A 25446-nucleotide genomic window follows, 5' to 3' on the forward strand; every position below is an offset into this window, starting at 1 on the left:
TTGTTCTTTCCATACGCTCTTTCAGTTATATAACAGTCATATGTTGGTTTGCTGGGTTGCTTTTCACTTGCGACACTACTCACGTTTCCGCCGTATGTCAAACAAATATGTTCAAGCTATCATCAATTCCACCTAAATTGATTAAAACATTTCAAGAAATTAATGAGATTCTATATAATTTCTGTCAAAAACTTTATTGCAATTATCTAAGCTTTAAAGTCTTAAACTAAAGAATTTTCTCTTTCCTGAAATTTTTTAGTAAGTATCTATATAATGTTTTCGAGTTATTAAAAATTCAAGATTAATAATTAAAATTCTTTAATTATACTTTTCTCACACATACCGATTAATTTCTGTTTGTATTATAATTTGCTTAATTCCATCTTTTCGGAAAATTACATTGATTTTCCAAACATTTTATTAGATTCATTATCTTTTCCTTCTCTATAAAAACATAATATTCTCTTAATAATATGCTATCAAAATATTATTTACGTATTTCTTTTATTTTATTTATTATTTTAACAAATTTTATTAAATTTTTATTAAAATGTACAGGTACACACTGTACTTTACATATAAAGTACAGTGCATACTTTACAAAAACGTGTTTCTTTAAATAAATTCTTTTTTTATTTCTGAATTAACGATTTAGTTGGCGTCACGCATCAACACGCCTGCTCTTCGTGAGCAGTTAATTTCAGTGGTTAATATTAGTGGTAGGCGTTACAGCCTCTCTCGCAACGGGGTGCTAAGTTACGCCAGCTGTCGTAAAGAGGGTGTGGAAATCAGAGGCGACGAGCGTACCGGGTAAACTTAATTCGCCACCGACATGCCGCTAAATCTGAACGACTCGGGCCGGATTCGGCGAAGATTTCGTCCTTTCCCGAATCCTCGCTCACGAAGGGCGCATCTCCGGCCTGAGAATGCCACTTACTCATTCCGTTCCCTCCCTTTGAGGTCACTTTACTACCACCCTCTCCATCGTTCATTAGCACTCTCCACGTTTCCTACCTCTTACTCCTACACCTTCAGAAATGCAGCTAATTTGGATCATCTTCTGTTCTATTCTTAGTCCTTTATCTAGCGACACAGATACGGACTGTTCCATTCCTAAAACATTACTTCGAATCAATATAAGAAACATATTATAATTCAGAAAGTCAGTAATTAATATGGCATCACCATAAAAACCTTACTTGTTTTACATACACAAAGAGTATAAAATAAAAAATGTTTTGTATAAAATTATTCATTTTTCATTTTTCAAAAATCCATGATTAGAATTTAATACAATTTTATTGGTCCTAATTGAACAAATAAAAAATCTTTTGTAATAAATACTCGAATTTTTTAACTCACGCTATCTTGCAAAAACCACTCTTAGTTACTTCTAGTTATACGTGAAGTGCACCTAATATTATTCTAATAACTTCTTTTCCTATCGTGCCTTCTGTTTTCAGTTTTGTTTCAATTTTTTCGGTGCTGACGCCATTCTCTCTTCCTTTGAGCTGGGTTAATCCAGACGCTTTCGCAGAGCTTCAGACGATCCTTAAGATTCCATCCTGCCTCTCTCGCACATTGCCGGCGAATTAAATTTCGTCCTTGCGCTTTTCCCTTCGACGCGGACGTTCCCTTTGAGCACCCTTCGAGACAAAATTCGTTTACTTATAGAGAGTAGGATAAAAGAGCGAAGACAGGTGAGTGACCGGACGAAGGTAGGCAAGACGAGAGCTGAAAAATCCTTGACTGATCGAATAAAAGTAGCCGTCCCTCGGGGAGAACTTGCGGCTTGACGTGACAGGAAAGCGAAACCGTCAAGGGTCACAGAAAGACACCTGGTATTCAAAGGAGGGACCTTTAACAGCCTCGAGGGTCCTTTCGAGGAACGATGGCACTAAAAGTCCCCGCTGTATGACGGTTTGATAACGAAAGGAAGAAAGGAACAGCTACACATCACGGCGGGATCAGCAAAACTTACATGAATAACATGACAAAACCGCTTTTGCCCCGTGGACTAGAGAGAAGGCATTAGCTACAGGATGTCTAATATTGAAAATTACAAACTTCTGGAAAAGCACGACGTTCAATTAAACTTTCGCGGAAGAAAAATGGTCACCGTATTCATCGAGGAAGAAGCTGTTCTGAAGTTTGATGGAAACCTTACGAAACACGCGATAGATGTAATCGAGATTACGTCAATACGAGCTCAAATTTCTTCACTGTATGCCAATGCATAGTTTCGCAACTTCTTTGATTTTTTTTTACTATAAATCTCTTAGCAAAGAGATTATAATTAATAAAATAAAATTCGTTTGAAATTGATCGAAAATTAAAACTTTTCAAAAATGATATACAGACTTATACTCTATTAGAGTTTCACGGGACTTCTCTATTTTCAATAGTTTATTACTCGGAAATTTCTGCCTCAATATTTCCGTTCGGTAAAAATTGACTCCACGGTATCCAAGAACTTCTCTAAAGATAAAAGAACAGCAGGATACCCTGTACAGTGGCGGCGTACATGTGCGTCCTCTATTAGCGCGTAAATCACATGTGCTAAGGTGCAGTTTCATTACAAAAAATTTATAACCGCTTCCCGTTTCCACTTTCTCGAGGGTTGCTATTGCTTTACACGCCTTAGGTTACACACGCACACACGAAGAGCACTGATTCCCGTGTAAAGGCGATAAAACGATGCTCGCACGACGACGATCTATCTCTGGGGGAGGTACGAAGAAACAGCGCGGCCCGAGTTCTTTATCGTTTTTAATATTTTTCGCCCCCGTGGGCGACGCTGCCAACCGGTAAGTCTACGGGGATAAAGCGAGTTTTCCATCCCTTAGGCTGGAGAACGTGGTCCTGCAAGTGTAAACAGAACCAGTAAAAGGCGTTAAGCGAGATGAGTTCTTAAGGTATTGAGGGATAGGAGTTTCTTTAACATTTTCTTCCTATCTTAGGTTTCTGTCAAACTTAGAAAAATTGATTAGACATAATTTCTTCTGCAATATCTTAAATTTTAGTGTTATTCGGATATATAGATTTATAATTCTAAAATGTTAATATTTATTTTGGGCAAGCGTTAGTGTTCGATATTTAAAAAACTGTTAGATGATATTATAATAATTGTGTTAATTAAAGATCAATTAATTAAGTTAAACATGAATACTATATAAAAATAAAGGATCATAAAACTTTAGATAATCGATTCTAGAATAACGTGAATCTTCTTATTTCGCGTTCATTATTTAAGTATACATGTATGATACTATTATTTAGTATTTTAGATAAAAATAGTTTCTCCCGAGACATTAATTTTTGACCATTACTGTCATCGTGTGATGGTCTGATTTTTCTTCGGAACAAAATGAAAATCTAGACTCATAAGCAAAGGAAATTGCAGATTTATTTTAATGCCTTTAGTATATCTTCTCATTCTCCGATGTATATATTCTCAAGTCGGTTCAGCACCCTCCCTCGACTTGTTCTTAAATCTGTTCATGCTCATATCTTCCTCTACCTTGAGCCTTTGCTATAATACTTCGCGCGGGGTTGCGAAAAGCCATAAAAACAGTCTTGGTGAAGCTAAGTATGAAATTCTTGCTGCACCATAGCGAACAAGACAGGCATAAAGCCTCCAGCAGCATAGAACAAAAAATGGCACAGGCAGGGAGGGAGGAAAGGGAGAACTAGCAGAGACGAATAAGTTGCTTCAAGCAAAAAATCGCGTCACGCGTCTCTTCATCCCGCGAAAAATTTTCTTCACACTTTCCTCTATCATCCGTGTCTACCCTCCTTGCCCGCCACTCGTTACTCTTTCGTTTTGCCTCTTCGCCTTCGCTTCTTCCCTCGCAGCTTAAAGAAAGTTGCGTAATTTGTTCTTCTTCTGTCCTTCGATATACGTACAAGGCTGCCTCAGAACTCGCATCATTTCTTTCAACTAAATATCTCGAATGCGAGACTAAACGAATAAAAATGTTATTGTTTCAATATCGAGATGTCAACGACTTTTAATATACGTAGGTATGTATAAGCGACTGAATATGTATGTCGATAACTGGAAAACATATAACGGATAAATATACAGAAATAATATTTCTGTATTAATATTCGCAGAATGAGCACTGCAACACTATAATAATAATTATTTTCATATAATTATTGCGATAATGTATTCCGATAATGTTCGATTGCGTATGATTTTATTTCAATCGGTATTTATATTGCTTATCTTCCCTATTGTGCACATTACACCGATGTGCCAATTGAAAATGCTAGTAAACCGGAAGTAATACGCGCGTTATGATGTTATTAATTAAGACAATAAATTTGTTAATGAACTAATTACGATCTGCAATATACCAAATTTTCAGGCGGATAAAATGGCGCGTAATTTATTTGTTTGTCCGGCAAAATTGAATCAGGAGTAATAATGAATGCGATAATTATTAAAATTAACAACGAGAAATTAGTGAAATTTATCTGTTTTTACGCCCACAGATACATTACAAATGTATACATATATCAAATATACGTATAATAACTAACATTACTACATATTAATGTAGAGAAAAGTTCAAATTATTCTATCTCGTTATTTCAATTTAATAAATATTTCGTATAAATTATTTAAAAACGATTTAATTACTTTTTTATGTAAACATTTAGTATAAATCTTTGGAAGAAGAGTTTTTTGGCGATAAAAAGGTCTCTTAAAAATTCTTTCGATTTTAATTACAACACGTCGTAATTATTTATCTTCATAAAGCATATTTTATATGCCAGAAGAAAAGCTCTTAAAACACATTTAATGCTTCCGTTATCAGAAATCTTCGCTTTCTCGATCGCATAGATGAGATATTGCGCGAGTAATTTGTCCCTTACCCCTAAACCGCGAAAATGGCCTGTACTTTGACGGCGTTTGTAGAATGAGGTAGACCCTATCGATCAATAAGAGCGGCATTAGCAATAGGGTTTATGAGCGCGAGCTCATCATAGCGGGAGAGAGAAGACTAGCGAATAAATCGGTGGTAAACGGTCGGTGTGCGCGATTTATTCGCTCGTCGCGGAGCCGAGAGCTGAAAAGAGGCGTTTCCGAGTGGCAATAACGGATGGGATAATAATTGAAATTAGGAGACGGCAGCGGAAGGGCTAATACGCTCGCGCGCCGAGAGCAGCTGGTTGAGTTCGTCGAGCTGGCAATTAAATCCCTGACGTATCGCGACCGCGATCTCCGCCTTAAGCCCGTACCGACGTGATGGAACGCGCGGCCCTTTTGCCGCAAAACGGCTCTGTGAATTCGCCTGCATGTGAATTACGCACTTTGCACGCTTTGCTCGCTTAAAGATCGAATATCTTGAAAGGAGCGTTGCCGCGGCTGTCGTCAGATCTGCCGCGAGCAGCGCGTCTCGTGGGGAAAATATTTGCGACGATAGAAGAAAGGGATACACGAATAAAGAGAAATTTGATCTTGAAACACACGTAGCTAACTTGGAGCTCTTTTACTCTGTTCTGCAAAATAGAGTCGGAAACAACTGCTACTCCATTAATTATCGTTGAAGTACTGTAGTACTCGTCTGTTCTGAAAATTTCTAGTTTTCGTATGTTTATGGAATATTTTTGTAGTAAATAACTTCATTAAATTATTAATAAAGTCGTAGTAATGCAGGCATGTTCTGTAAAACACAAAATAGCTTTGGATACATTTCCCGAGACCGAATTTTTACTCTCTTTACTAGCAACAAAATATATTATAATAATGATTCAATTTTTACTTTAGCTCAAAATTCAGAAAAAAAAATTTAATTTTGCAAGCACAGAGGTATAATTTAATTAAATTAAAAAATTTAATTTTCTGGGATTTAAGATTAACCTTTCAGATGTTATTTTATGCAGAATGTTTGTTAAGGGGAATATAAATTTTCATAAAATCCAGAAATAAATATGTGCAAGAGCAGGGAACTCTTACGAGCTTTCCACCCAACATGCAGAGCACTCTCAATACAATGCCTCCACTTTTACTCATTCATGCACCGTGGAATAGTATTCCCATCAACGATGATGTCGTTATCAGGACTGTTCGAGAGAAAGGGGAATATCGATAGAGAGCAAAATAAGTTGGTGACAAAGTGGGGAGGAGGACGAGGAGGAGAGGAGCAAACGGTGCTTTTCTGGAACGATAGACATCTCCAGACGGTCTGCGATGAACTACCCTTAACCGTATTCAACCCCTCGACCCTTCGAGGGTAATAAACGACTGTCTAGAGCGCATAAAGAGCGAATTCGACTCGCAAGGATCTTTACGGTGTCCCTCTGACAAACGGTTCGGTGCTTGAGCGCTGATCTTCGTCAAGATTGCAGCCGGATCGCTCGTCTACCATTTCACTTTGGATGTCCCTCGGCACATTCGACTTTGTATATCCAGTGTCCTGGCATCGTGCCGCACCGGCACTCAGCTTTAAATTCTTTGATGAATTGTTTATCTACACAAAAAAAAGAATTTTCAAAAGAATGTTCCTCTTTTGAAAATATGTTTAGTTTCTCAACGTGAAAATCTAGAGATGAGATTATATAGGGCGTCGTTTTTCCAACGTTTTATAACTTCGTTTCTTTTTTAAGAAAAAGAAGCGTTTATACATCTCAATTTCTTTTATTAATTTTTTATTTGTGATCTTCTTCGAAAAGTTATAATTATTTTTACTGCTTTCGCGCACGAAAAATGTCTTAATAACTGCGATTCTGGCTCGTCCATTTTGCACCGTAATTCGGTTTTTAGCGCTCTTCGAATTGCACTCATCCGGCAGCTCGATCACTTTCCTTCAGTCTTTTCAGCGATTTCAAATAATAAACGGATCAGCGCAGAAGCACTCGGGTGCAACTACTTGACAAATGATCCCCGACGACGATTCCCGATTTCTCTTCATCACGATGACGTCCGTAGATACTTTGTTTTATTCGCGTGCCGTATCGTGTTCGCGTTCGCTCGCGACCGAGTAATTCTCGGCATGAAATTTCGCTCTCTAACAAAGAATTCCCGCGATACCTTAACGTCGCATGAGCTTTCAACGCGACTCATCCCTAATTACACATCTATCTTAATTCATATTATAATCCTTATCCCTCATTTTTCGTAGTTTTCTGCAAATTCTATTGTATTATGTTCGTCATAAAATTATTTTTGTTATAAAATTGTCGACATATATTTGGCACGAATGTGTAATATGTGCATTATAAAATAAATAATAATTTTTATTAGCTTATTACTTTAGGTCTGATAACTAACGTATATAATAAAACTAACATAAGCTATGTCTAAAGCACGTGTAAGTATGTTAAAATATATTAAATATAAAATAAATATAAAACATGTTAAATATAAATAGAAAAATATGTTAAAATATTTTTTATTCCAGTGAAAATTAATTAAATACTTTATAATAGAAAATTTACATTCAAGTAAATTAAACTTTGATTTTTAAAACGATAATTTCAACTAAAATTCAAAATGTCATATTTATGTTAATTAGATATACTTATGTATGTTAATTAGATATACTTATTTAGGTACATGTGCGTTGTAAAAAATTAACTTATATTGAAATTAATTGGAGGAATTAAAACATTTCAAAAGTTGATACGATCAAATATTCATCGCACAAAACGCCATTTGAAATTGACATTCAAGGATAAATTTTAGTTTCCCAATCTTTTTAAATACACCAGCTATAAATCCACGTCTCAATTGTGGAGCTTGATCGACGTTCGTGCAACGGCTACGTTAAGGCACAACAAAAAATAAATTACGGTCTTTCTACTCGATTTTCTCTGATTTTTGTCAAGACCGAAGTTAAGCACGGTACGAGCCGCGTTTACGATTTATTACTGTATTTCGGCGTTTTTCCGTAGTCGTTTTCACGATTTGTGGACCAATACTGCCCATTTCGAATCACACAGGCAGATGCCTACCGTTCGATTTTCGATATCCATTCCTTGAGCGTTTATCCTCCGCAGCTCTTCTCGATAGCATCGAGTAGTAGCCTAGCACTAGTAACCTCAGTTATTACTACCCCCCCCCCTCTCTCTCTCTCTCTCCCTCTCTCGATTTCTGCCCCCAGATTTCCCAGAACTTCGCTGCAAGATCAGTATCCTTGTTTCATCGAGATTTCACCAGTCGATATCGCCCGTCCAAATACTCCCTCATCCACTTAGTGTCCATCTCTTCGTTTCCCCTCAATCGATCCTTATCTCCATCGAAGAGAGAGCATCATCTTGTATTCGATGCTTTATCAAATGACTAAGCAGTAGTAAGCTTCTCGAACATCAATTCGGAGCTGACAAGTACTTTAATGATATTGGACTATTGCACGTAAAATACCCAATTTATATTGAACAATTTCATATAAACAATACTTTGAGAGAATTATATAAGTATTTCACTTCTATGCTTTTAATTTTTTTCCCCAGTAAAGAACTCATTTTGATTAGGAGAAATCTAACAAATAAAACGAACGTCTGAAATGTACAGCATTTTATGCATAAAATTTTAAATGCACTGCCAATGTATACGTTATAACATACTGTTATTTTCCATTTGTCACTTCTTTACACCATTCTAACTCTTACAGTTTCTCATGCGTGAGTCTCTTTCAGCAGGCATCGCAGGTCAGATTTCTTTTTATAAATTACGTTGACTATCCATATCAATTACGCTTCACGCTTCATTTATCGCATCGCGCAAATCGTGACGTAATAATCTCTCCGCAATTTATTTGCGCAAGTCTTCGCGTAGCACCGTCGGCGGCGACGCTTTCCCTGTTAACTCGCCTACGGTATTCCCAAACTTTGCATACTAATTAACCGCGCGTTTATCTCGCCCTCTCTATCTCGTACTCGAGGGGCCTCTTCCGTTTGCGGGACGATTCTACTTTTTGTTACCTATCTCTGTGCCACTTCATGCGCGCTGATTAAATATTCTTTTATCTCTCATTTCTACGCGGTTTTATCGACAAGTGCATGCGCTCACGACAATGTTATTACTGCGCTTTCGTCCTGTTAAAACTTCGCATAACGACGCTACAGCCCTTCTATAATATTACATTGAGTTGCCCAGCTTTTACGAGATACAATGTATTTTCAATACGGCGGCGATTGTAATCGTATGAAATTTTAGTCCTACTTTCTAATCGTCACATATATAAATATCATTTTTTATATTATTTGCTTTTTACTAAATAAATATGTCGAAGAATTTAGTGCTATACAAAACTCATTCTTTGTTAATTTAGCATACTAATATTTCGCATATATGACTCCTTTGAAGAATATTAAATTTCTAGTTTAAAAAATTTTAACGCGTATACTTTAGTAAGTTTCAAAATATAATTTAATAAATTCAATATAATTTTAGTAATTTAACAATTTACCATTTTATGTGTGCAATTCGTTAAAAGGATTTTATTATATAATTCTACGTGTAATCGCGTAAGCGGATAATCAAAACTTTTCAAAAAATTAAATGCTGCAAAACGTGAATAGGATTTTCATAAAAAAAAAACTCGCCAGTGCCAGAATAAATGTGCATTGACATACCGAGTAATAAATCAATGATGAAATTGAAGCCGGGTCGATAAACTCGAAAAATGTAATCTGACAGTTTCTACCCTTTTTTTCTGGTCATAACATTTTCTTGCTATATCTCATGTAACGATTAAAGATTTTAATGAGTCGGATTTGCTCTTTTTCTGATCCTATCAAAGTCCTGTAAGTAATTTTCTTATCTTTGTTTTTTTTTCAAGTTCTTTACCTTTACCAATTCAAATATGATTTATGAACGAATGACTAGAAACTATAAAAGAAGAATATGTAATTTTAACTTTTTTCTCTTTTCCTTCATAGTAGATAGTATAATATAATGTAATAAAGAATACGATATTGACGATATTTTATATAAGTTAATACACGATATTTTTTAAATTAAATATTTTAAAAAGAAGTTGCAAAAATATCAAACAACACGCATGATGGGAACGCTATATTTAGTATATTCGGTAATTCTTGAATTATAAATAAACCATTGAATTATCGACATATTCGATAATTCTTGAATTATAAAAGAACTATTGAATATCGACGTATTCGATAGTTATTGAATTATAAATTAAGTGTAATTTGATATCTTTTCATAAATAAATAATAAATTTAGTTGTAAATTTGCTCATAAAGTTATTATTTGTTTGTCAAAGCTTCAGATGCCAATCCTTCGTAATTATATTTTGCATTCAACCTCGAGGGCATTTTACGTACAATATATTATTTAATTACAAATTAAATTAAACTCTTCCAAATTAAACAACAAAACTATCCATTAATATCAAATGTATCTTTGTAACAAATATAACAAGTCAAGTCTGATTTATTTACAAATCAAAGAATAAAATGTGCATTTTCTTGCCACATGTTTATATCATATTATTTTGCGTTGTAGCTGGCAGATTAATAACGTTTCCGTTTCTCGTTAAAAAGAAAAGGGGGAAAAGATTTGGGCAGGATTCCGAAAGAAAATTATTTTACGCACTGTCACGGTCTTTTCGCGGGAGAAACCTTTTTATTTCGCTCAATTCTCGCGGATCCTTTCGCGCCGTCTTTCGCGACCGCTAATTAACGATCTCGTTATCTTCACGGGCGATTGCGCGCGACATTTGTACGGTAAACGTGACATGCCCCGCCGTTTTCCCGCCACTTGATTTTCCGCCTTCGACGTGCCCCCATTGTCTCCGCTAAGTGCCCGGGGCAAAAGTAATTGGTCGCGCGTCGAATGAGCCGGAACGCTTCTGATAGCGCTTATCGACGCTGAACATGCGAGCAAATTGCAAACGCACGCGAGCACGTGGCGGTTTCGGTCAGCAGGTCGCGAGAAAAACAAAGACTGGTAATACTCACGAGCAGCCTCGTAGTTGCATTCGCGCAGATGTATTTGCATATTTCTCTCTCTCTCTCTTTCTCTTTCTGTTTTAAAGAGATTTATTTATTTTGGAAGAACCAATACCAAACGCAAATTGCATTGTTAAAAGTTAGACGGATCAAAAAGTATCTGGGCAAAACGAAGCGATAGACAAGTTACTGGTCACTCGAACACAATATGTTTGAAAAACAAAAGTGAAGTCATATAAAATAAAATTGTCAAATAAACAGCTCCCCCCTTCTTCAGTGCTGCCTCTGTGAAATAAAAGCTCGTGCGACGCAGTGCTAAATAAATATTATGCTAGATATTATTATGATATTTTGTCGAGAATTCTCTCAATTTTCTAGGACAACGCGAGTTGACGATTTAGGATAGTTCGTAGCGCATGAACATTTTCGCACGAGTTTGCTAACCAGTCGGGCAATAAAAACCGTTGGGAGCAAAGGGAGAGGAGGAGAAAAACGCGGCGGGAAGTCGCTGAAGGATTCTTGCAATTACGGGAGTTTTAGCGGCACGAGCAGTGCGACTCGAAGTATGCGCGCACAGGACGCGTAGCAGGGCACATATTTGAACACGGGGCGAAATGAGAACTGCTCGGCCCGGGAGAATATTTCCCACCGAATTCCACGTTTCGCGCGTTTTCGTCGTCGTCGACATATTACTTCGGCGACGTAAATTAAAAACTTCGTTTCCGCGCGCCACTTCGGTTACTCGCTTTTCTTTGATCCGCCGAGCGTGCGGGGTTTTTCCGCTGTTCCGTCCGTTTTTTTTTGTGCCATTGCCTACGGCGAGAACAGGCAATATGGCATTTCGGCGAAAAAGGGGTAATCAGTAATTCTAGGGGAGTTTTACAACCATTTTTGTTGCAAAACGTTTTTACAATAATGGCATTGTGCGAAGAAACACGTAGCTTCATGAGCATCACAGGTTTTATACATTATTCTTATACTTTGTCAACTAATTTGATTGTATGATTTACTAGCTGTAATTAAAATTGCACGATAAAATATCTTCTTATTAATTAATCTCAGAGAAGGTGATTTTCTCGTATATCCAATACTTGAACATTAATGTTAAAGTTTTTCACGTTCAATTCTTGGAAAACCTTGCACGGTTGTGTTTCGATCATTTGTTCTCTTTTTAATTTATGCGAAAGATGTTAAAACACAAAACATATCGCTTCAAAGTTATGTGGCTTATCTGCAAGTCGAAACTTGCACGACATTGTTCCGCTATAGATATTAGATATATACCGCAATAACTTTACAGCCAGGTCATGTGTATGCATATTTAAACGCGCGCAAGCACTATAGGTACATATTGTTATTCTAAAATAATAAATGACTTCTATATTTATTTAATCCATATCTCTCGCAGGCAAAGAAAGTAGCAGCGAGTAAAACAATTCCAAAATTTTAATAAGATCTCTTAAAGACTTTTCACGCGTACAAACTAATCTATATGTAACACGTGCAAATCAGTTTTCAATTTCAATTGGATATCTAATTAATTCAATCGGCTTTCCATCAATCGTCTCAGTTTTATATAACTAAAGGCAATGCCCCGCGCGGAATAAATTCGCGTCGATCAACATCTTCACGGCGTCGGAAGATCTATGCGCTTCGCTCTCGCGCCCGGCATGCACGGGCTCTTATCACTGTCACTTTCCGGCCGAGCGACCGACTTTCTCCCCTGCTGGTAGCTGCTCGCTCACCCCCTCGACCGACCAATCGGCGCGGCCCTTTAGCGTGCCGCGCCGACCGGATCCGCAGCGCGGCGCGGCATCACCGCCGGTGCGGCACATGCGCGCGCCCCATCGTCGTATATCTATAAGGGTAGCTACCCTCGGCGAGGCCGGTCAGTTCTCGCCCGTCCGGGGAATCGGGCCGCCGCTCGCGAGATCGCATTGCGCCTTCGTTCGTGGCGTCTTCATCATCCACCCGACAGGGCAGAAACGCGGATTGTTTCGCGGACGGGGAATAAACGCCACAATGCCGGCCGTGGTCTAGAGACTTGTCCCCCGGGGGTCGAGCTCGCGGGACACGTGTGCACGAAACGCCGTGGGGTGTCGTGTGCCAGTCCGGGGATTGTGTATCGGTCTCGCTGGCGTCACTGATGGGTAAAAGTGTCCTCGCCGAGGGAGGAGTGACGATACACAGTAAGGATCTCCGAAAATACGATCGAGTCGAACCTTGCTCGTCCAAGAAGTCGCTTCAGGCGATGAAATTTCAGTCAGAGTGTCATCAGGTATCGCGTGTAAAGCTACATATATGCGTTCGACCGGATAACGAGAGGGCTGATTGATGCGGGAGGAACGTGTGTCGGCCCAATTGTTCTGCATCGGTGATGCCGAACAACTTGAACGACAATTCGATTGCAATTACATCGCCCGGCGAACGTTGATTTCGGTCGGCCGATATGACGATGGTATCAGTTATCGTTTGCATCAATTATTTTCGAGCGATAGGGGAATGACGCTTCGTGAGGATAAAGTTAGTCAACACCAGCAATATCGTGTACTGATGACGTAGTCGCATATTGTCTAGCAACGTTCGCCAAATAACTGCAGCAATATGTGGCAATATCAGTGAATGGCGTATTGATGGCGATCATGTCGGCTAACACAAGTGGAATGTATGGCGATTTAATCGTCACATGTTAGCCGGAAATACGTTGATCGAGGCACCACCAAAATCCTACTGCAATCACTTGCCAATTCGTTTGTCAGCAATATGGGGCAATATAGAATGGGAGATACGAGTTCGACGAACGAGCGAAGTTACTCCACAGCGTGGCGGAATGTGCACAAATTTAATTGTTCTATACTGCCAGTGTTGACCAGCGACCGAAACCCTACAGCGATTAGATTTTCGGCGATACGAGTGAGAGTGTCGCATTCGCATTGATAAAATTCGTTAACATCGACAGGAGAGATGTAATTTAATTCTCGGAAATAATGACCAGTGTCACACATTATGTTACAACAACTCATTACGTAAATGAATTTAATGATAGCGACGAGATATCTGACCGACTAAATGAAATGCTTACGCATTCTACTTTCCAATTGTACTTTGTAAGTAGAGCGGAAATGTTGACCGATTATATATTGCGCTACAAACTACTTTTATAAGTTTATTAGAGTTAACTGGAGTTCAACTGGTTCCTCGATTTGTTACAGCAGTGAGATGAAGCAATAAATATTTGGTGGTTAACTAATGTTTACAAAAAACTGTAATAATCTATTGACAAATTCGCAGCAATATAAAATGAAATGATGTAAGGATAAAGAATTGATTATCTTATTGAGAGATGTTAACAATCGAGCAATTTAATCGTTTAGAAAAATTCTTTGAGTTTTTAATTTTACCGAATGGTGAGCCATCAAAATTTTTGTATAGCCTAAGTATTACAGAAATACATAATAAAAAAACTTTCATTCGTTCAAGGTGCATTTTTACAATGTTTGACAGGGACGATATTATGACATCAGTTGTAATGTGTTTAACAGTGTGGTCGTAAGAATTTTAATTAAAATTACAAGCATATTTAATTAACCGCTCGATTATTAATGCGGATATATAGATTACGAGTAAGTTCATTTTATTGAAAATAATGAATTCTATTTTAACAAAATTCCTTTATAAATTAACGTGAACAATAAGTTTACCACAATTACTGCAAGACTCGACACTCTCAATTTAATAAATTTGTTGTTCAGTAGAGAAGGATATCTTTAGCTTGAATGACTTGTGTCTTTGAACTAAGAGCACTGCAATTAGATGGAAAGGTTTGATGTCGGACGACGTGCTTCAAATGCAATCATATATGATTGCCCTCTAAAGTTCAGAAACGCGATATCATTACATCATTTCCGACAAATCCTGACGTGAGTTACATAGAACTTGTTCCGATACTTTTTGACCTCATTATTCGAATCGCAATTAAAACAGTAAAAAAGAAAAAACATGACAAACGGTCGTAAACGCGAACGATAAAAATATATCTGAATTAATTAATATTTGTAATTGCGATCGATTTTATATAAAGTAATTAATGTTTATATTTAATCCGAACGTTTCATTATATTGCACTATGTACCTAACAATATTCTTTGTTACTTCTGCATCAATTGTTATATTCTCATCGTAAAAAAAGAATCAAGCTCATCTAAAAACTTTATCTTAAATTTTCAACTCTTCTAACACGTTTCACGTAATAATAGCATCTATTGTGCTTGAACCTGTATGTACTTTGTTTAAACATTACTCGCAAAATTGTTAATACCAAACGGCTAAGCTTAATTAACACGTTTTCCTTATTCATCGTGGAAGATTTCTGTAATTTCGTCGGAATGGGATTCCCTGCGAAGGGATTCTCGGGTGTAATCGAGTGTGGCGCATCTCCATCTTCAGAACGGTCTCCGGAGAGATTATGAATTAGCGAGCGTGTTTGCTGAGACAATCTCGGACTCGTAGACGTTAGCTAGCGATATCCCACGCGCGTCTCTCGGAATCTAGTTCATCGTGTTTAGCTAACGTCAAATGAGTTATTCCGCACGAGAGCACAAAACGGATTCGCTGCTTACTGCGCGGTATTACTGCTCGCCGAGTATGTACATATAAATTCCCTGTATTTTACATTAATACTCGCATCGAGGGCTTCGTACGTGAATTTCCGATGTATTAGAATTTTCTTCATATAATTTGACCAACTGGCTCAAAAACGATTCTTTCTTAACGAAAATTTTGTTAGCGTCTTTTCTAGATTTCTAGATTGGATATAGCATATATTAGATCTGTTCAAATATAACGTCAATTTGTGAATTATGTATAATTTATAAGTTATTGAAAATTGTAAGAAATAATAATTTGTCAGACATTTCTACCAATTGTCAATTCGCAAAGGTGCATCTCTTTCCAATCGCTTAAGAGTCAAGTGAAACTAAAGTAATCTTGAGAAGTCGAAATAGAAAAGAAATGAAATGAAGATAGAAAAAAGACAAGATCGTTTCAACAAGTATAACATAGTTTGGTATTTCACAAACGCGAATGTGTGGAAACTCATTGTGCTGCAAAGAGGGAAATTGGGCCGAGTATCGAAAACATCAATTCAATGGCTCGAAACACGATGCTATCGCTAGTATTGCAAGTCTCTATATTGTAATTGTATTTAGAATGGGATAGGGTACTATCAAAGTTTCTGAAACAACATTCTCTATGGCATTGCGGAAATAGTTGTGGAATACATAACAATGCGCATTATAAAGATATTCAAGAGATCTTTTAAAAGTATATAAGTGATGCTTGCTAAATAACAATTTAACAAACGTTCGACCTTTTTTTAAACTATAAATGTTCAAAATTAAATTTTTAAATTAAATTTTAAATTACTAATCATTATAATTAAATTTTTGCTAAAGTTTATTCGAAATTAATGGAAAATTATGTAAGTCTTTCTATATATTTATATTTTAATTTTTCATTAAAACGTTTTGCAATTGTTGAGAGAAAAATCTCGACATTAAATCTATCAAGAGTATTAATAAACTCTTTGCTCTACAAGCAGAATTTGGAATCGTAAAAGATTCGCAATTTCAGACGCTTAGCGGTTAATTTCGAGTCTAGTCAAATTCCTATATTAGTATCATGAATTCTGGAGATTCCTCCGCCGGTACAAAAGCAGCTGATTAATGTTGAACGCGCGTGTGATAAATGATCGACGTCTTGGCGAAGAGGAAGATGATGGAGAATCACTGGCCCGGTGCTCTCTCGCGGCTCGTCGTGGTTTGATCGAAGGGGTATTTCCTCCCCTCATACACGTGGGAACTTCTTTCGGAAGATAAACCGCTCTCTTTCAGCCTCCGTGTCGCCCTCGGGGCGCGGCCGAGGGGCCACGAAAGTTTCCTCGGAAGATTCACAAAAGATTTTTTGGCCACGTTGCAACGTAATCCGGACAAGGCCCACGGAATACCGTTTGGCAAATTTATAAGAAATTAACGAAGAAGCCCTTCCGACTGGAAACTCTCGAGATACCCGAAAAACGATTTCATTCAATCGTAGAACAGAGTTTAAATCTAATTCAGAGGAGGAAAAGTTATGAGACTTGAGATGAAGAGATAGAATTCTTGATAACAGATACCTTGCGTACAATAGAAAAATTAAGTTTGGAATAAATAGGAGTAATATAAAAGGGGCAATATTAAATAACAGAGAATAATGCATCAAATTATAGTAATAGCAATAGATGCGGATATTGGAATTATTTTTAGATAATCTATTTAGATAAATGTAATATTCTTTTCAATATTTCATTGCAAATCAATTGTATTTTAATTGAAGTTTTAATATAAACTCTATTATCGATTTTAATTTGAAGAATAAATAATAGAAATAAGTTAATGCTATACCTACGTGAAGAAGTTATCAAAAAGTAATCCATTCGATTGAATAATAATTAAAAACTTAAGTTAATTGAAAAATGTCCCAAAATAAAAAATTATGTCGAACTGTGAAATTACATGGTACTCGATGTAATAAATTACATCTTGGATTCACCGGTTTTAATATCGCATTTTCATTGGCACCAAGTCGCTCTTGCTTTTTCGTCATATAGTTATATAAATAATTAAAAATTAGACTTTTTGAAGAAAACTTATTGGCTGTGATGCGCGTCAAATCGTTAGCGTGCCTGACACGTGTGCGGGCCTTTATATTCCTGGAGCTTGCAGCAAAACTAGGTCGAACTTTCACATGGGAGGAAATTAGGGACGAGTTTCCGCGTGCATCATTCCTGTCGAGATAGAGAGGGGTAGGGGAATCGATCCTGGAATTATTAGGTAATTACCGTAGTGCGGCGGGAATAATTCCAGAATCGATTACGGAATCGGGAGATGCGCGAGAAGCGAAGGGTGCCGCAAACAGGTCAGTATCTTCAAATTCCTTTGTAGGGATTAAAGATTAAAGCCAATTCGTTTGACATTAGATTGCTCAAACCTACATGCCTATCGAGAGATTACGCAGCTCGAAATTAGCATAAGCAGAGACCATCGGGGCCTGTTTTCTTTTAATTTAAATGAATTTTATTAAATAAATGTTACTAAATATAAAAATCGAGGGAAGATATTTTTGTACCGCAAAGAGTAGAAATAATTTCACGAAGTTCATCAGAAATCAGAAAAGGTACATGCTGAAGGAGAACTCGCGGAGACGAGCAAGGTTACGATTTTACACTTTTCGTGTGCTCGAAAAGTAGGAGTACTCCTCGGAATACGAGAAGTCAGAATTCGGGATGAATTTTACAGAAACTCGAGGACACGCCATTACGACGACGAGGAGGACTCTATATGAGACAACCCTACGATCCCGTCGACCCTTAATGTCTCCATCGTGAGCCTTCGGCAGCTGTTAGCGCGAGGACGCGGTCCTACGGGACTCGGGATCAACGTGGTGAGAACGAGTGGATAAAGACAAGGCTAAGGACGATGGGAGTGCCGGACGTGGAGCAGGCCAAGAAGCGACTCCAAGACATATTGAGGCGGGCACAGAAGCTGGAGATACCGACGCAGGAGGTAATCTCGACGAGGACAGCGCGTAAACTACTCGCCAGAACGCGCAATGTCCTGGCATGGACTATCTGGATCGGAGTGTTCGTCGTCCTGCTCAGTGGCATTGTCTACGTTCGTTGGCCTACACGACAGGACGTGGAGACCGTCAGGACCGTGCTGAGGCGAACAGTCAGTATCGATATATCTATATACTTAGTACTTTGAATAGTATCAAATACCACGCCGCAACAGATATTCCCGCAAGTTCATTTTCCACAAACCTAAAGGTTGACTTTAGAAGACTTCTACATTGATGCATTTTTCGAGAAACACAATTCAAAAACAAGACGATAATAACGCGAACGATACTCCTCTCTTCCCTACGTCGGTTTTCAAACTCGCGATATTCTTCACGGCGATGGCAAGGGCCGAATTTCAATTTTCTCAAACACGAATTTTCGTATTCGTTTACATACGAAAGGAAAAATAAAGCTTCCTCTTCTCGGTGCTGAAAATTTTCTTCTCGCTTCTTTCCCCGTTCCATACGCCTTCTGTTTTCTCACGACGATCTCGTTGCATATCTTTCCTATACTGCATAGAACGTGTCAACGGCTTTGACTCTCTAACAAATATTCGACCTAGCCAACACACGTACGTCATATTTTCTCCGTAAAAAGTATTTTATCTTTATCGACAGGTCAGACGTTCCAACATTTCTTCGTTAAGCAAGTTACTCACAGTTTTATCGTTTGACGGATATTTCTATTTAAATTCTTGCTCCATATATTTCGTGTATGATTGACAATAATAATTTTATACTTGAAGTGTAAAATTATATATACAATCATTTCTTTTTATAAAATATAAATATTAACGCGACACTAATAATTAAACTACCTATCAGTATATCTATTCTTTTTATTTAAATATGCTCTTTTTACTCGAACAAGATGCTGAAAGATATAATATCGTTGCCCACACTACTTGAATTTCGCTGATTTTGGAAAGTTAGCCAATTAAGCTCGCGGCGGTCATGCCGGTGTGGTCGATAACGCCGATCACGTTGAAGGAGAGAGAACGTTAGAGCTACTAAAATAAAATCGCTCGACCAGTGATATTTATTAGACGGCACCGGCGACGGTTACGGCCGATAAACGGCACAGACCGCGGCATGGAAAATTCACCTCGTAAATGGAGGCGTGCAAACAATAGTTATCGGATAAGCGTTTTCGCAGGATAAAAGCCGATCGGCCGCAGCGTTCTGCACGCCCGCCGATTCGCGATTTTCCCTCGGACTATCGCGTCGACCGCCATTCGAGAGAGATCCGTGAGAAAGATTTCTGTACATACGTCATTAAGTGCGAGAAAGCAAATATTTCACGTGAAGATTGCCATGCTCCAAAATTATTTACATTGTTTCAACACGTGCAAAAGAAAGCGTAATTTATAACACGCTACGTTTATAATCGCATCAGGATTGCCTCCAACCAAATTTCAAGAGGGGTTCATTAAGTTAGTCTGCCTCGAATATATCGTTTCGCGCAAAATCAACAAATAAATAACTCGATTTTTTTTAATAACACGTTCCTTTAGCACTTAATCAATGGCTCTCGATCAAGAAGTGGCTTCGCTGCTCACTTCGTATTTCCCGACAAATTTCGATGTTATCGATGCACGATCGCGCAAAATCGCACCAAAGGAATATCAGCGTTAAAAGGACTAAAAAAAATCGAGATCCACGAAACAGCCTAAATGAAAGAGATTGCAAGTTCAAAGAGAGCTGGATCGCATATGATCCATTGAAAATGCACATACATACGCGCATATATACATATATACGCGCGCGGGCCTGTGCACGGCGATTGATCAGTAAAATCATTTCGCCGATCTCGTCGAATTCGAGTTGCATATTACTGCTAGATATGTTAAAATATTTTTGAAATGTCAACCCTCGGAATTATGCGCTATTGCATGTAACATGATTTTTTTTTAAACTCGCGAGCTCGCGACTCAATACGTAACACCTTTTGAAAAATATAATGATCCAAATTAATGGATATACATATATGTATAGCTGAAAGATACAGAGATGTAGCTCGATATATGGAATAGGTCAAGAATAAAAAGATCTTTTTTTTCGCGCTAAAAGAGTTCAGCAGTACTAAAACCAATTTATCACGGAATGATGACCGTGATATTTTACGCGTATCGCTATCGCAAACTCAACAAAAATTATTGGTTACAAAAACTAAATATTACGGTTTTGGGATAAAAAACAAAAAAACACACAGTACGCGCTGCATACGCCTTTTTTGTTTGAAACAAACGCCGTCGGCGTTGTTCGTAATTAGTTCAAAACGGCTGCGGCTGCATATGTTTCCATTTACGCTTCAGTATCTTCGTTTTGGTTTTGCGTCATGTGTTTATTCCTGATTGTCGCTGCATTTGTTAACGTTCTTCCTTTTTCCTGGATAATGTCAAACACGTTCTACTATAGCGGTAGCTCTTTTGCGTTTGTTAAATGAGAATATCGAAGTTAGGAGTAGTAATATAATAAGTCCAATGTAATAATACGAAAAAAAACTATGAAATGACAATCATGTCATGTGTAAAATATGTCAAAAGAATCGCGATATTTTCCATTGTTAAAAAAAGTTTAGACTGACAAGGAGTTGACTAAAGAATTCATGTATGCAGTGGAATATACATATATTCGAAATCACCTTGCAATGTTCTTTATTTCTCATCATATTTAATTTCTTCAGTTATCTAAAGTTGATTTCAGAAAATTTAATATCTGAAATATAAAACATTCTCTACTTGTATATAAAATAGAATTATATTTTCCTTATTATATTTCTTTATTACATTTCCTTATTATGATAACTGAAATAATTAAAAAAAAATTATTGAAAATTCTATTATAATTATAAGAAAAATATCAACATAATATTTTAAATAAAGCTAAAACATTTGTACATATACATGTGTATGTATACATATATGTATAGATTCGTATATATGTACTAGCATTTTATACTATTTTGCAGATTTGCATCGTACTTGCATCTGTACTTCGTAATTTTCTAGCCAGCCTCAAACTAATAAACCGATCTCTCGGTTGTTCTTTCTCTCGCTGTTGGAGTCTGATAATTCACTCTCTTTCTCCTTTTTTTCCGTGTTCCATACCGCGCCGCGGATCGAGACGTCGAAAAGCGACCGGAGAGCCCGGCGGGCCCTCTCGAGGTACTCAATTTCCATGGAAATGGCATCGAAACAGCACGATTTCCTGCACTTTCCCGCCACCGCTGTTCCCGTCACGTTCCTCTCACTTTCACGCGAACGTGTACGAGTTTGCGTGAATACGCGTAGATCCGTTTCCTTCTCATTCAGCGAAGCTTTTGATTCAGTCGATTACTCTGCCTGTTTTTCGTCAGAGAAAGAAAATACAGGAAAAAAATCGCGGCTCTAAACGTGAAGTAGCGGGAGTCCGTGTACTTCGTACTCGCGTCGTAAAACGATGTGTTTCACTACATGGCTCAATTGGCAGAAACTAAAATCTCTTTTTAATGTACGCTCAGAGTCAAATTTTCCAAGATCAAGATTAAGAGGCTTGATACTAAAAGCTTAATGCTGTTATAATTACTTTAAATTTCTTGAGGCAGTCAGATTTGCCGAGATCAATCTGAATCTTTAAGATTCCATTCTCTTAATATATATACGAATTTAATATTAAATATGTCCGTGATATTAAACTCTTTTCTTCTATCTTCATTAATTCCTAAATGTTATTAATTGCTTATATACTTCTTTCTTTTTCAGTTGTGATAACTGAAACTATATAGCTATTATTCGCATTTATTTTACGTAACTGATCGAGAAACGGAAACCTATAATTTTAATTATGTTGCTAATATTAGAGTGAAGCAACTAACTTCTGATCTATTAGAAATATACCATACTTTTAATTTATTACTTTGTTTCGTTTAAAATAATTATTATTATCCAACATTACATTGAAAATGTAGAATTTAAAAATGAGAAATTTCCATAGCATGTGATACGATTTTTTTTCTCGATGTTTTGAGAATAACTACGATACATAAACCAGTAGATAACTGATGACGCTCACGATCGCTGATAATGCCTTGCTCATAAATAACTGCTATAGGATTTATTTATACAAAAGGGTGCAAAGAGATACGTCCAAAGTCAATAAACATGTATAGATAGCCGCTGCTTACTGTCGAAGAATGTTAAACTACTCAACGAAGCTCTTTTCTTCAAGGCAGAGCGGTAAAGTTGGAAAGAATCTCGAAGGAATTTTAATATCCACGTAGAGTGTTTCATCCGCGGACGCTCCGTGTGCGCTCGCTAAATTAAAAAATGCCCCGTTAAATAGTAAGTAGTTGAAAAAGTACGTAGAGCGTAGAGAGCGCTAACGAGGTCTACAAAGTATGCATAAAAGAAGCGATAAGAATCCCGTCTCGGGATTAAACGGAGTTGTTTACTCCCCAGTCGCTTTCATTGAAAGAAAAAGGATCGGAAAATGAAACTTTATATTCTCATACTTTCATATAATCAAAAAATGATATTAATCAGTGCGAAAATAAGAGATAGATACACAGATAGTTAGATAAAGAGAGAGAGAGAGAGAGAGAGAGAGAGGGGGGGAGAGAGAGAGAGAGCTATTATTAACCCTCAACAAACAATTATTTTTCTCATAGAGTTCTAGTTGAAATTGGTTTGATAGCTAATGTTTGTCTATAATTAGTGAGAAACGAAATGGAAACGCAGATTTAATTTACCCTCTTGATGCATAAATAAAGTTATTTTCCTTCGAAGATGCCAATTATAACATGATTATTGATAAATCACGTATAATCGAGAAGACGTGTAAGCACTTGAGAGACAAGTTATTTTTCTATCAGAAAAGAATGTTCATTTTTCTCTTGCTAAAAATCATGTAATAACACATGTAATAACAGATCTTTTTATAATCACCGAAAAACGAGAGAAATATGAAGAAAAGGAAGAATAAAAATAGTAGTAGAAATAGGTCAGTAACAAAAAAATAATTTTTCTTACATCGTCTTCAATCCCATTAATTTCTAACCTTTCGGGCTTGTATGTTTTCTTAAAAACGGATATCTAACCAAGTTCTTTTAAGGACAGATCGACAACAAATTATTCAAAACGATCGATGAAAAGTGACGCTTTGCGAACAACAACAATGATTCCTTTTATCGCGAATAGCAAAATTACATTTTCACTCACCGGCGCGTTCGTTTTGTAACAATTATTTGCGCTGACGCGCGTGACGGCGGTACGTTCTGTGCGATTATTTACATCGCGTGACGTATCGTGCGCGTGCGATTGCAGTCGTCCGTGCATTCGCAGCATCGGCTCAGCATCGACCATGTAGCTCCAAGAATCTCGCAATTATTATTGGGACATTAATTAATCTGACACGCAGTAAATAATTGTATATACATACAAATATAGCATTCCTTTTTTTTACACGAGCGTATAAAAATATGTTTATAAATGTTTAATACTACATTACGGATTTTTGAATTCTATATTCCAATAATTAAGTTTAATTGCATATTTCAATGCGAGATGCATATCATAATGATTCCCACCGATTGTGAATAAACGTAATAAGACAACTGACGTAGAATGTTCGCGCACTTATATTACACTTTCAAGAGTTAAACTTAGCGAAATAATATCTATTATCATTAATATTTGATAAACATTCAATTATCTTAATTATTCTTTTCGTTGGTCACTTTCTTAGCTTCCTACAATTAAGGAAAATACTTTAAGAAATATACTAATAGGGAAAAAATATTCGTTCTCAAATATTAACAATTCGCAGAATTTGAGAGGAAATCAACTTTTTTATTCGTGACAAAAGACGTAACTATTCACAATTGTGCACAATGTATATGAGCTGTGCGCATTCGCGCGGCAGTTTACAATGGATTTCACCCACTGATGCCTGACCACACAGATCACGTTTCTACTACTCTGTTAAAGGTGTATTTACCAAGAATTGAAACCGCCACGACTCTGTAGCGAGTATAACCTCCGGTATTAGGGACATACGCTATATCTACTCACAATAATGTAAACCTTACGAATGGCACGAATTTTCCTTTTACTTATTTGTCGTATCTTTTATACCCTGAAATTGAGGGGAATTAATGAATATGTAGCGTCTCCCGCAAAATTTTGAATCAACTTCTTTCTTTCCGATAAACTTTCGAAGGAAGTCATCATGTTTTTTTTATCATTACCCAGGAATCTTGAGAGTTGGAAACCTTTGTAGTAAACCGTCATACATAACCGTGGTACGTTGCACCGATTCAATGCAGGTCCCAAGTAAAATATTCTGTAGCAACAAGTGAGAAACACCGGCAAAAATAAGGCATCGAGAATAAACTCGACTTTATTGAAAGCCACCTTTATTGAAGACCAAAAGGTCTTACCTTTTGCAACAAATTACGGGCGTGTAGCGTTATTGAATTATAAATATTACGATGTCGACAAGAGAGTCCATAAACTACATTACCAATTTTAAGCAAACCGATACTCGATACTTTACATGACATGCATAATAATGCATCGGTGTGCATTACTTCATCGGTAATTCTCCCTATTAGAACAGTAAATATTAAAGCAAAAGTGATGGGAAAATGTCCATCGCTAACAACGTTAGTACGTTAACCACATATTATCTGCATGTTTGAAAAATCAATTATATCAATCAGTTCTTCAACAGTCTAGTATTTTCGTCAGTGCTGTCTGCACGTTCTCCTCTAGTTACGCCATCATAAAACCCCGTACATGGAAACACGTATATGAACAAGATCCGGGAATAGACCGGCATCGGAGTAGACAGCAGCAAAGGGGTTGAATAGCTGGAGATTTT

At 37.1% G+C, this 25446-nt stretch overlaps 1 protein-coding gene across 1 annotated transcript in view; it reads left to right on the plus strand.

Moving 5' to 3' along the window:
- Positions 1–12718: 12718 nt before the first annotated feature.
- Positions 12719–25446, plus strand: part of LOC105564191 — a 95335-nt gene continuing 82607 nt past the window's right edge. Inside the window, exons 1-2 of the mRNA XM_012016401.1 lie at positions 12719–13118; positions 18264–18695. Of these exons, the coding sequence (XP_011871791.1) occupies positions 18444–18695 (252 nt within the window). The 5' untranslated portion in view covers positions 12719–13118; positions 18264–18443. The remainder of the gene's footprint in view (positions 13119–18263; positions 18696–25446) is intronic.

The sequence above is a fragment of the Vollenhovia emeryi genome, unplaced genomic scaffold (genome assembly GCF_000949405.1).
Source record: "Vollenhovia emeryi isolate VEMERY1.0 unplaced genomic scaffold, V.emery_V1.0 DF939167.1, whole genome shotgun sequence".
NCBI classification, from domain to species: domain Eukaryota; kingdom Metazoa; phylum Arthropoda; class Insecta; order Hymenoptera; family Formicidae; genus Vollenhovia; species Vollenhovia emeryi.